Source organism: Tamandua tetradactyla, chromosome 4 (genome assembly GCF_023851605.1).
Source record: "Tamandua tetradactyla isolate mTamTet1 chromosome 4, mTamTet1.pri, whole genome shotgun sequence".
Classification (NCBI taxonomy): domain Eukaryota; kingdom Metazoa; phylum Chordata; class Mammalia; order Pilosa; family Myrmecophagidae; genus Tamandua; species Tamandua tetradactyla.
Window position 1 is genome coordinate 167,257,233 of NC_135330.1, and position 13,302 is coordinate 167,270,534.

Here is a 13,302-nt window from a genome sequence, read left to right on the forward strand (position 1 = left end):
AAGCACACCAATTACAAGACAAAATTAGAATGGATTTAAAAAAAAATGACACAACTACAAGAAACCCACTTCAAGAATAAAGATTAGGTAGGTCAGAAGGAAAAGGATATACCATACAAACATGAATCAAAATAAATCTGGAAAAGCTATATTAATATCAAATAAAGTAGACCTCAGCTAAGAAAATTATCAAACAAAAAGCTAGTTATTTGAAAATATTGAAAAATGACATCTCTAGCAAGACTGACAAAAAAAGAGAGGAGACAAATTACTAATATCAGGAATAAAAGAATGAATCACTACAGACCCTACAGACATTAAAAAATATAATGTTATACTACAAGTACATAAATTTGACAATTTAGATGTAATGAACAATTACTTTGGAAACCACAAACCACCAAACTTCATCCAAGATGAAATGCATAACTTTGAGTAGTCCTGTAATCAAGTACTTGAATTTCCAAGTAAAAACCTTATGAAAAAGAAGTCTCCAGACTTAGTTTCAAGTGAATCCTACAAACTTTTAAAGAAGAAATACCACCAAATCTACACAATCCTTTCCAGAAAGTAGAAGAGAGAACATTTACCAGCTCATTTTACAAGGCTAGTATTACTGTGATAGCAAAACCAGACAAAGACAATATAAGAAAAGAGAACTACAGACCAGTATTCCTCATAAGCATAAATGCAACAATCTTAAACAAAATGTTAGCAAATCTAATCCATTACTATATAAAATGAATAATATACCAGAACCAGTTGGAGTTTCTTAGCAATATAAAGGTCCTTCGTTATTCAAAAATCAACCCACTTAATCCACCATAGTAATAGTATAAAGAGGAATACCATATGTTTATATCAGTTGATACAGTAAAAACATTTGACAAAATTCAGTCTCCATTCACAATTGAAAAAACAACTTTCAGGAATAGAAGGAAACTCCCTCAGTCTGATTCAGGGCATATCTAAAAAACCTACAGCTTGGTGAAAGACTGAATTTTTTATACCTGTGATTGGGAACAAGACAGAAATAGCCACTCTCACCACTGCTAATCAACATCATACTGGAAGTCTTAGCCAGTGTAATGGATTGGAAGGCTCAATGTAGTAATGTCAGTTCTTCCCAAATTGATCTATAGATTTAACTCAATTCCAATAAAAACTCCAACAGGATTTAGGTGTGATGAAGCTACTTTGTAATCTAATTTTGGAGGTGGTTACATGATTCAATACATGTACAAAAATTCATTAGTATTGTTCCATCTAAAGTTTATCATATGATAATTTAAAATAAAACTGCCTATCCCACTAATAAGGCAGATATAAAGATTGAATGAGACAGCATCTGTAAAGCATTTGGCACAATTTCTAGAACATGGTAGTACTCAACATGTAGTAGCTAAAAACCCCCTCCAGCAAAAATTTGCAGACATCTTTCCTGCCCTAAAATCTAGTGCTATCTTAAGGGATAAAACCCTTACAATAATACCATTAATCAAGGAAAGAGCCCAAGTTCTTTTGCATTTGTTCTTATTCACCAAGAAAGCAGCAAGGTCAGGGCAAATATTTGCATCAAATTGGCCAGGATCTTATTTCATTTATACAACAAATATTTATTGCACTCCTACTTTGTGTCAGGCACTCTTCTCAGTGTTCAGTGACTAAAACAGGCAACAATTCTTGCTCTTCTTGAGCATCTATTGCAATTCTATCCTTCTCTCTGCTCTGTAATGAGGTAGCAAGAAAGAACTTGGTACATTTGAAAGGGGAGTCCTTCAAGAGGGAGAACTGGGTGAGAGATTGAGGACTTCCATTCTATTTTCCTCCTCTTGCCAAGACAAGAGATCAATAGACATCTACTCCCTTTCTTAAAACCAAAAATTTGACAATATCCTAGAGGTTTCTTTAGGATTGACAGTATTCTTTGTACTCCACAGCATCTTTTAAAGCATTTTCCTTAAAGTCATCTCATTTGCCAATCAATACACCTTGTTGAATTACCCTCACCTTTTCCTTTATAGATAATGAAGCTCTGAAGGCGTGAGTGCCTCTCCAAAACTTGCTTCGCATAAGGCCAGGTCAGACTATACCCTGTTTCCGACTTTCCCTAAGTTTTGAATCAGAGGGTCGGAGAAGGAGCTGTAAAACCTATTCTTTGGTTCTGTCTAGGACAGTGCTGTCCCATAGAACTTCCCGTGATGATGGAAATGTTCCACATCTGTACTGTCCAGTGTAGTAGCCGCCAACCACACGGGGCTATCGAGCACTTGAAATATGGCTAGTGTAAATGAACAGCTGAGTTCTTCAATTTTATTTAGTTGTAAGTACAATTAAAATTTTAATGACCATATGTGGAGAGACACCATATTAGATGGTGCATTCTAGAGGCTTGAAAGGGAGGGAACTCTGGAGTGGAAGGATGGATGGATGCGATTTTCCTTTCCTACTATGACCAAATGCCACAGCCCATTTTGTTCTTCACCGTCCACTTTCTTAGAACAACTTTGAGGTTGTTTTATTTTTAAAAAGCAAGCATCAAATGCAGTTCTCTGAGCCCTTTACTGCTTGCTTTAGCCACATCCAGCTCTACCTGTCTTGGATAAAATCTTCGAATTTGAAGGGGTTTTCTCCGGTTTTAAAAACGAAACATTCAGAGGGTTTAAAATCAATGCTCTAAAAGAAAACATGATAGACTACATCAGAGGGAAGGCAACGCGGTCTACCTGGAAAACATCTTGGCAATACAAAACAAATTTGAAGAAAGATTAGGATACGATATGTATATTATTACAATCTAATATTATAGATGCACTACAAGGAGGATTCTCTTGTGCATTGATTTATTTATTCTGAAGGCAAGGAAAACATTTCAAGGACACTGTGATCTTCCTGTTATAATTTGTCCCCAGCAGGCTTTCATTGTCTGGCTGGGGTTATAGGTTGTTGAATATAATGGCTGTTGGTGATTCTTTCCTTTTAAAGTACAAGTAAAAGAAAAAATTGCATATTCTACAGCACAGCCAGGAACTAGTTTTTCTTGGATTCTGTGGCTTATTCCTAACTATAAAGCCCACTGTGCTTTGAGAGCCAGCTGTTTCCTTTACAAAACTGAAAAAAAAATTTTTTTTTCCAATTGCCTGAATTGCAGGTGGGTTTCTGCTAGAAAATGCTTGGGAGAGAACTGTCCAGGTTGCTGAACAGTTTGAAATGACTTTTTTCTGCTACCGCATTTTATCACGTGCCTCTTTAGCAATGGGACTGAACCTGAATGACAACATCGGGTCCCCTCTGCATGCCATCAACCTACCCTTGAGTAGGTTGTAACTTTTGCTCCTTCTTATTAAACTGAACCTGATGTTAAACCTCAGAAGAAAGGAAATAGTAGCTGTAAGCAACCTAATCGTGTAGCTGATGTGTCACTAGACCGGCTGAAAATATGAGACCTCTGTCACCCAGGTGATGGACAGGGTGAACGAGGCCCCCTGAAAGCTGCCGAAGGAAATTCACATGCCCTAACCCGTCGAGGGTGCCTCTCGCTTGGATGTCTTCTCCATAAGAGGAGATGTGAATTCATGTGAACAATTAATAGGATTTTCCTCTCCATGGATTTCAAAGGGTATTGAAATATTCCCTGGCTCATTTGTTTCCTTTTTGAACCCAGCCACGCTCCCCATCCAAAATATTAATGTTTAAGATTATCTTTACTCATTTAGTTATTTATACATTATCGTTTTACTTATATAGACATACATGTATTCGGACATAAGTTTTGTTTTCATCTGGAATCATAGGAACCACAGGGATAGTGAGGATGAGGATGCTTATTGTTTTGCCAATGAGGACTCAAAAATATTAGTTATATTTTTCCAGGGTCCGTGAGCATCTGGACACAGCATCAGCCATAGAAGTCTGCCCTCTGGATCCAAACTACAGAGTTTGCATTAGTGTTTTCAACAAATAAAACGGTTCTTCATTTTGTTGGAGAGTAAAGAGGGCTGAGTGTTTGTTTAATAAGAAGTGCTTTTACTTCTTTTGGGCTACTTGTAAAACCCAGTGCGATAGTCACTACCTGCTGTCACCTAAAAAAAAGCTCCTCAGAAGTCAGGCTTAACTTAGAGCTGTGTGGAAAATATACCCTCCTGGAGGGAGAGCTTTTCCTAGAGCTCGTAATACTTTATGGACGGCTGGGGATTTTATTGCCAGCAAGGTCATCAGCATGCTGTAAACTCTTGTTTCCTTTAGGTGCTAAACGGGGTTATGCTGACCCTGGGGCTGGGGAGGTGAATAGGAGGTTAAGCCCTACTTTATCCTAGTTGGCTCTGCCCCACCTGCTGCCACAGCCTGTGAGAGTCTCTGTCAGGCAGAAACAGACCCACAAGCGCAGGGGCCCCTGCCCTTCTGCAGGGGTCCGGCTGGGTCAAGCCCTGAATAGCCCCACCAAGAGACAAGCTGGGGGTGCCAGCAGCCACCCAACGAGCAGTGAGAGATGGTGGCAGTTTTCACGCCTGTCTCTTCCTCCTCTCCCCCAGCCTGCTGCTGAGTTACTGAGCAGCTGACATCGTGGGGACTAAAATGTTTACACAATGTCAGGAAGACTCTAAAATTCGTTCTGTGCATTGTGTGTGCATGTGTGTGTGTGTATTTCCAATTTTTTCCTGAGATGATGTGTAATTGCTCCTGAGGGTAAATTAATTATGGTGCACGGGTCAGAATTTAGCATCTAGACAGCCTCTTAGTAGACTTTACATGGTTTTCCAGAGTGAAATTGTCAAAAGAATTTTCATCTTTACTGCCGGGTAGTAATTACACAGACAAGTATGTTGTCCCTGCCTGCCAAACAAGGACCTTTTTCTCATGAGATTAACATCCGGAGGATGTTGTGGAAGAGTTATAATTTACTTTTTTATGTTCTTTCTAGTAAAATGATCTTTTAACTGTTCTTAATAGAGCAAATGCTTTTTCAGTGTAGATTCGAGGGTAGAGAAAGTAAAGGCATGAAGGTCTTTCTGCATGAGGCAGCAGGGGTTGGGATTTGCCCAGGCCCATGGGCTGTAAGTATTATGTTCTGCATGTTTGGAACAAGCTTAGCGTGGATGTGCTGTGTGAGCTGGGGTGGGGAGGCAGAGCTACCTGTGCTTTTGCAGTGACTTCAGAGGCCTGGCGCCTCTTCTTACCACATCACTTAGGACTGGCCTCCTTTAAATTTATTGGTTTCAGTGTCTGAACCCAAGAAGTTTTTAAAATGGAAGTAAATGCACTTAAGACTTAGAGAAACAGATATCGCTCTGATGGCAAGTGGATCAAGGAAAGAATGTCCCCTTGACTTTGAGCTTTTATATCAGGTTTGTTTTTTTTTTAAAATACATAGTTGGCAAAAGACTAAATGGCACGAAATAAATGAAGTGTGGCTTCCACCACTGCTGTCCACCACCACCCCTTCCCCAGTGTTTTCCTTTCATCATTCTACTTTGTCTTGAACAGGGGCATTATCCTGAGAGGGAGGAAGTTGCTTATTAATAATGGAAATGGGAGAGCTTCCTAATTTCTTCCCTTGCCCACCCAATACAGAGTACCCTCTTTAAAATATCTAAGTTATGCCCTTTGAACGGAAGACCTCTGTTAGGTGCATTGTCAAATGGAATGTCCACTTGGAAACTTGGGGGTCAGTTATTTAAGTTCCAGATAATAGCTCCTTGTCCACAGATCAAGCTTAAATTGTCTTGCCCCCTTTTACTGGTGTGTGAGGAATTTAGCAAAAATTCAGGCCATTCTGGCTCAGTAGTGGAGTCTTCCTGGGAAGTGAAGCTCTACCAGGCCTGGGAGGGCGTGGGAAAGAGGAGAAATTTCCAGATCTCAAAAGAGCCTGGAATGTGTGATGTTGAACATATAGCTGGATGGATGGTTCTAAAACAGAAAGCGTGCTTGTTGGACTTGAGCTCTCTTTCAATTTAATTCATTTTGTTTCTAGTGGGTAGGTGGAAGAGCAACCAATAAATTCCCGACTAAATGCAGTCACATATGAGGGTCAGCAGAATAACCAACTGATAAACTGCTCAACAGTGACTTGGTTAATAACCATTTGCCAAATATCCAGAGCAGCTTCAACCCTACAGCTGATAGGGTGGAATGGTGTGCAGAGATTTGCAGAAGGCTGAGGAATGTCTCCAAAAAAGAGCATGGGCATAAGATGCTTGAGCATTCCCTCATGACCCCATTTTGGGGTCGTTGCTCAGATGGGAGAAGGTGAGGGTGAAAGAATAGGTCGACAGTGAGGTTTCTAGCTTAGGAGATTGGGGTAGGACTGTTATATCACTAACAAAGTAAATGTAGGAAGAAGATTGGGTCTTCGACACAAGTAATTAACTGTTTGGAACACCGGGTTTGAGCTCATTGTTATATTCAAGTATAACAAACACAATACCTGGGTCAGTAGCTACAAAGAACAATTGGATATAGATTTTGTATCACGAATTGAAACCATGGGGAAAAGAAAGGGTTACCCAGGGAGAAATGCAGAGTGAGAAGGAAGATAACCACCAATGGATTCCCAAGGAACACAGACATCCCATGAGCAGCCTGAAGAGCTGGACTTGGCAAGTGGGACTGAAGAATTAACCTGAAGAGAGGCCAGACTGGAGAGAAAAGGTTCCTGAAGCTAATAAGAGCAGAGTGTCAAGAAGTGTGGGGCTAGCTAGCTGTCAGAGGTTGAATAGGATGAGTGATACTAGGTCATTGGTTTAGGTAATGAAGAGGTTAATGGTAGCCTTCCACAGAGCCCTTTAAAGGGAGTACTGAGGAAGGTGGAATCAATATTTTAATTAATGAGAAGTGAGTGGTAATTAAGGCAGTTGGCCAGTAAGATTCATCTGGCAGCAAAGAAGAAGCAGATTGAGAGATTCTGTTTTAGGACGGAGAACAGAATAGGTTAAAGGTAGGCCACCACACTCAAGAGCAATGGAAGACACAGGAAGCGGCTGGGAGAGTAGTTGATGTTCTCTCTTCTTTGGCAGAAGCTTTAATTCCCTAATGGATTTTGGGGCTCTCAGTCTCCTCTGTGTAATTTATACTGTATGCTTTGTTGAAGCTGACAGAATAGGGTCCTCTTTATTGCCTGGTGTGTGAAGCCGTGAGCTTGGTAAGGAGACTTCTCGACCCAGGGCTTGCTTAATTAAGCATGTAAGTCCTCCTGCCCTCGCAGATGGGTCCTTGATGAATCAGAGATGGAATCAGCAGTTGCAGAAGGCAGGATGGCAAGAAGGCTCAGGGCTGCTCTGGTTGAGATAGAAATCATTCATTTTCCTCGGTTGCTGGCGGGTCCTCAGCTGTTCCATGGGTGGGCTATAAAGCCTGAGGGGGCAGCAGGCCGCTCTGTCCACTCAGCTCAGCACCTTCCACCTCAGCCGGGAACCCTAACACACAGTTAAAAACCAATTCCTCCCTTTCATTTAAATTTGCTTCCAGCTGTCTTGAACAGTGAGTTTGGAGATATAATTGGCCAGGTTCATTGTTGAACACCTTGCCTTAATTGTCTCTGGGAGAGCTGTTTCTTGTCCCCGGGGGGATGCACAGATTTGCCCGGGCAGAAGGGCTGAGGGCAGCCTCAGAGGGCAGGTTCAAGTGTGGCGTCTGCCACTGCCTGACGGGCGTTAAATCTGCCTTATCGCCTGTGTTTCCCTAGCTGTGGGTCTGAGGGCATCTGCCTCAGAAGGGTTGACTTGAGGACTCGGTGGGAGGTCCCAGCGAGTAAGCACTCCGTACTCCAGCTTTCTCACCCAACACCCAGCGCGTCTGGGCAGGCCACTGGCCTCGTCGCTGGGGCTGCCCTTTTCCACCATTTCCCCTCATCCCTCTTCTATACTTGGGCCTCTGGCACTTTCACAATTATGTTCTTCTGTTCCCTAGAGATTTCCATACAGCCCTTTGCTCCAGGCTAAGGGCTCTTAAGAGCAGAAACCTGAATTTTGGAGCCTTAAATCTTGTTTCGTGCATGTCTTCTGTTAGTAACAATTTATAGGAATCTGAGTTTCATTAGCCAGTTAGTGCGCGCGACCCCTGTGCCATTATAATGATTAAAATCGACCAAGAGTGGACGGAAAAAGTGGCATTAATGTAAAACGGGACCAAATTTAAATGATCAGAAAATGAGACTTCCCTATCTCTTTCAAAGCACGAGTGGAATTCTTTGTCTGCAGAAGAAAGGGGTCATTTCAATGTCGCCTTCCCGTGACACCAAGAGAAGTGCAGGAGGCTGCCAAGCGGGAGAACAAACGGGATTAGAAAGGAAGAAATAAAGGTCGATCGGTATTTTGCGGTCTCCGGGTCGTTTCCTCTGCTCACGCTTTGCCTTTCCACCCCTGTCCCCTTGCTCTCAGGGAAGGCCGCTCAAATGCCCACCTCAGAGGGGATTACCAAAGAATCGGCGACGTCATGCTGAGGAACATCCAGAGCCTGAAGGTGAGCCATGTGGGGCGAGGCGGGGCCAGCGCCGTGGCGGGCTGCGGGGTGGCGGGCTGTGGGGTGGCGGGCTGCCGGCGTCTCCGAATGGGCGCGCCTGCCTGATCCGAGCGTCTGCATCCACCGCAAAGCGCAAAGGGCGACTGTTCCGGTAAACTATCCCTCCAGCCATTTTCGAGAATTTCATTTGAAGCATAACAGCAAATCCAGTCCCTTTGGGAGAAGCACTTTTAGTACTTCTTTTTGCTTCAAATGCCCTTGTGTTATAACCAAAAGTAACAGGTATTTTCTGTGGGAAACACCCTCTGGTCCTTTTAAAGAAACATTAGGTAGACACGACTTGGTTCGGTTGACTGAACATTTCATGTTCAGTCAGTTGTTTTGGCTTCTTGTAAGAACAACAAAAAAAAAAGAATTTGGAGATAGGTATGAATCCCAGCAAATTCCATCACTTTAAATCATTATAGAAGGCATAAAATATGTTTGGCCATCCAACAATATCTGTAATGATATAAAAGAGTGAAAATCCATCTGCCTGTCTCTTATGTTTTATATCTGAAAGTTTCATTTTAGTCCATTTATAATTCCTTTAGTATCAAATGTTCTTGCACATCTTGTCTTTTGAACATAAGAGATGGCTATATTCACATTTTAAAGCAATCCTCTTGTATCCCGCCTGCTCAGAGCTTCTCCACAAGCTCATGATGGTCATTGTTTAGTCCTTCCAACTATCCATCTGTCTGTCTGGCCATCCCTCTATCCAGTACTGAGTACTAATTGGGCAATAAATGTCACTGTTGGGGTTTGAATAAATTCCTAGGAATTTGGCTACGTTGTTTTTTGTTTAATCCCCACCCCCTTGGAATTATCCACCTCAGGAGGCAGGGAAAAGGGGCAAGTGGTAGGATGGTGGCAGAGAAAAGATGGGACCAAAGGCTACAGCCCCAGTTTCTTTCTCTTAACAACGATCAGGGTATTATTTAAAGGTCCTGAGCTAGTGCTTGCTTTTTCACTTGGTTCAAATACAACTCTCAATAAATAGGAGGGATAAAGGGTAAAAATTTAGTTAGATTGAAATACTGGTGGTCAATGAGAGGGAAGGGTCAGGGCCATGGGATGTATTTTATTACTTTTTCTCAAGTGATGCAAATGCTTTAAAAATGATCATGGTGATGAATACACAACTATGTGATGATATTGTGAGCCACTGATTATATACTCTGGTTGGACTGTATGTGTGTGAAGATTTCTCAATAAAAATAGTTTTAGAAAAATAAATGGAAGAGAAGGGAAAACATGAAAGTTATAAATTATGTGTAATAAATGACATTAAGTGAAGCTATTAAATCCTGTTGAGATACAGCCAAAATAGTATCATAAGAAAATGTGTAGCCATAAATGCATACATTCTGAAATAAGAAGAGTCCATTAAGTAGCCAATTTTTTAAAAGGTTAAAAATTATTTAAAATTATTAAATGAGGGTGCATGGGTGGTTCAGTGGTAGAATGCTCGCATTCCATGCGGGAGACCCAGGTTCAATTTCCAGACCATGCACCAAAAAAAATTAAAAATAAAATAAAATAATTAAATGAATCTAATGGAGAGAATAAAGAATGAATTAAGAAAGAAAAACAAAAAGCAACTTTCCATGCTCAGTATCAGAGAGAGACCACAGATGTGACAGGATTGTAGGATACTATTTCCAAAAAAAAAAAGAGCCAAAATTAACTAAGATTTCCCACAATCACAGCATTTTTAATGCTGTAAGCTAAGGTTGATTTACCTCACTCAGATGTAACAGTAACAAATGTCTTTTCAATTTCCATGGCATTTTTAAAAAAGCCTTTTCTTCTATAACCTGTTTTTGTTAGCTTTACTTCCCCATTATTTTCCTCATAAGAGGCCTCTTGTCCCATATGCTGCACTTTTTCTCAGCTGTCTCCCCCGCCTTTTTTTTTTTTAACTTTTTTCTCTAGTGGTTCCTTTACCTGAGGTTATAAGCCTGCCTAAGGGAGGGGTTCCTATCTGCCTTTACTCCCTTCAAAGAGGCTTGGACACTACCACGGGTGTTTGGTGCCAACAGAATAGCCCTGTGAAGTTTATTCCCCGTCCCTTGCAGGGACAGATTTGACCTTGTCTTGTCCCCAAAGTTCTGTTGATCTGCCTGCACTCCTTTGTGGTGTTCTCCGGCCTCTCGGCCCCTCCCTGCTGCTGCTTTCCTGTTGAGAGCTGGCATTTGCTGTACACCGTTCTCCTCTTCTCTAGCCTAGCACAGACAGCCTCCTAAAAATACACCTGATTTCCGCCTCACACAATTCTTTCTCTTTAGTCTAGAGAGTTAGCATTTTTGCATTCAGTAAGCTTCCTCAGCTGTGCTGGCATTTTAGTTATTGTGCCGATGCCTTGTGCGTTTATAGCATCATGCTCTGTGCAAGCAAAATAAAAATAAGTGAAGAGGCACTGTGAGAGCCACTGGCAGCATTCTGAGCAATTGGGTTGTTTTTATTGTGGTCGTTATTGATGGTTTTTAGAGAAATGTTATCAACTGTGGAGGGGAGTAGCAGAAGTTTCTAGAGATGTAAAATGCCTGGCTAACCCTTTTGTCCAAAATGCTCAGGGTGGCCTCCAGTTTACCTTGCCCCTCCCCACACACTGCACCTGCGTGCTTACCTGCATCTGCGGGAGCTGAGCCCCAGCTGCTGTTTTGTTAGACTTCAGCCTTACAGGCTGTTGCCAGGCTCTCCACACAGGAGTGAGGTGACGTTATTGAGGGAGCTCAGCCAATAGCTTCAACCCTGACCTAAACACCAGAGATAACCAAATCATGATCTCTAGCCCACACTGTGAACTTCTAGCTGAAAACATCTGCTCAGATTCCACAAAGGTCCTTCAGAATCAATGCAAAGAAAAGGATCTCCTTACCTTTCATCCTGACCCTTTATCTGCTTCCAGACTGGAGCATTACACCCATTAATTGTATTGTCTTTCTCCCCAAACTCTCTCCTGCCCTTTTTCTTCATCTCCTTCCACTTTCTTCCTTCTCGTACCACCTTCCTCTCCACTGGATGACTGTACCAGCTTCCTTGCCTCCTATCCAAGCCGTCCTCCCTCTTTATATTATGGCCAGAGTTGGGTTATTTTTTATAAAACAAAATTGCTCAAAACAGAGCAGTTGGCTCTCTGCTGTTTGGTGAATACAGTTAAAATGTGCAAGAAAGCCTGCGTACTCCAGCCCCAGAGGATGTTTCTGAACCTTCCCATTTTCCTTCACACGCTATGCTGTGCTCCAGCCACAGTGGACTTACCTCTTCAGGGTTGACAAGGTTATAGAGAAGAACATGCCAGATTCCCTCTCTCAGAATCTAAAGGGGACTGTACATGTGACAAAGCTGCAGAAGGCTACACACATGCACACACACACACACACACTCACAGATGAGTGCATGTATAACTGGTGAAATCCGTAAAAGCTCTAAGGTCTTCACAAATGTCAGTTTCTTGGTTGTGACATTGCACTGTTGTTGTGTAAGACATTACCATTAGGGAAGGCTAGGGAAAGAGTACGCAGGAATTCCCTATACATTTTTTTGTAAGTTCCTGTGAATCAATGAATATTTCAAACTAAAAAGTTTAAAAATTCCACTAGGGGAGGCCATGTGATAAGAGCTCATGTGGATGCTTTAGGCACCATTGCAGGAGAATGGAGAAGCCCCCAGTTTAGCCTGGAGGAGGGGGCTGAGAGGAGGTAGAGGTCCTAAGCACAGGAACAAGGGCAGAGGCTCCAGAAGCGGGAGAGGGTGGGACATTCAGGGAACAGGAAGTTGTCTGGTGGGTGGCTGATAGGTGAGGAGTGAGAGTTGATGTCAAGCAGGAGAGGTAAAGGGAGGCCACATCCTAAGAGGTCCTCTGTGCCCAACTCTGGCAGTTGCCCTGATATGATGGGGAACTCTCATTTATTTGCATATCTTATTTTTTTAGAACAGTTGTAGGTTTAAAGAAAAATTATGCAGAAAATGAAGAGTTCCTATATTCAACCCCCCTCACATACACAGTTTTCCCTATTGTTAACATTTTGCATTAGTGTGGTACCTCTGTTTGATAAACCGATATTATTATAATTATATTGTTAACTATAGTCCATAGTTTACATTAGAGTTCACTCTTTGTGTTGTACAGTTCTATGGCTTTTAAAAATTTTTATCATATCTAAAACAAAAGTTCCCACTTTAACCACTTTCGCGTATATTACTCAGTAGTGTTAATTACACTCACAGCATTCTGCTGCCATCACCACCATCCATTACCCAAACTTTTCCACTACCCCAGTAGAAGCTGTAGGTGGGAGCTCTTGACATATATGAAGCAAGAGGGTGATGTGCGCTGCATTTGAGAAAGTTCTTTTTGTTGGCCAGATGCACAATGAAGTGGAGGAATAGAAGCAGAGGCAGAGACACGGGTGGAGACACCTTTACAGGAGCGGACAGGAAAAGCGATGTAAGGTGGAAACGAGGGCAGTGGCTGTGAGGATCGAGAAGCAAACAGATTTGAGTTTTTCAGAAGGCAGAACCCATAGGACTTGGTAGAGGATTCGGATAAAGATGGAATCCGTCCTGTGTAGCGGGCTGGTGGTGATGCCAGTCTCTAAGCTAGAGAATAAACGAAGCGGACTCAGCTGAGGCAGGAGGGGTGGGGTTCATGTCTGGACACCCGAAACTGGAAGCGCTACGGAGGGAATGAGGGGCGATGCTACAGAGACTTGGCTATCCCGGCATATGGGACCAGAGCCTGGTCCAGATTTAGGAGTTAGCACACAGATAGTGAACTCACTGCTCGGAGGGAATTAC

The 13,302-nt window shown here is 42.2% G+C and overlaps 1 protein-coding gene across 9 annotated transcripts in view; it reads left to right on the forward strand.

Moving 5' to 3' along the window:
• FARP1 (FERM, ARH/RhoGEF and pleckstrin domain protein 1) overlaps window positions 1-13,302 on the forward strand; it is a 356,780-nt gene that overhangs the window by 315,285 nt on the left and 28,193 nt on the right. For all 9 annotated transcript variants that reach the window (XM_077158563.1, XM_077158564.1, XM_077158560.1 and 6 more), the window contains one exon: window positions 8,376-8,457. In XM_077158563.1, coding sequence (XP_077014678.1) covers window positions 8,376-8,457 — 82 coding nt within the window. The remainder of the gene's footprint in view (window positions 1-8,375; window positions 8,458-13,302) is intronic.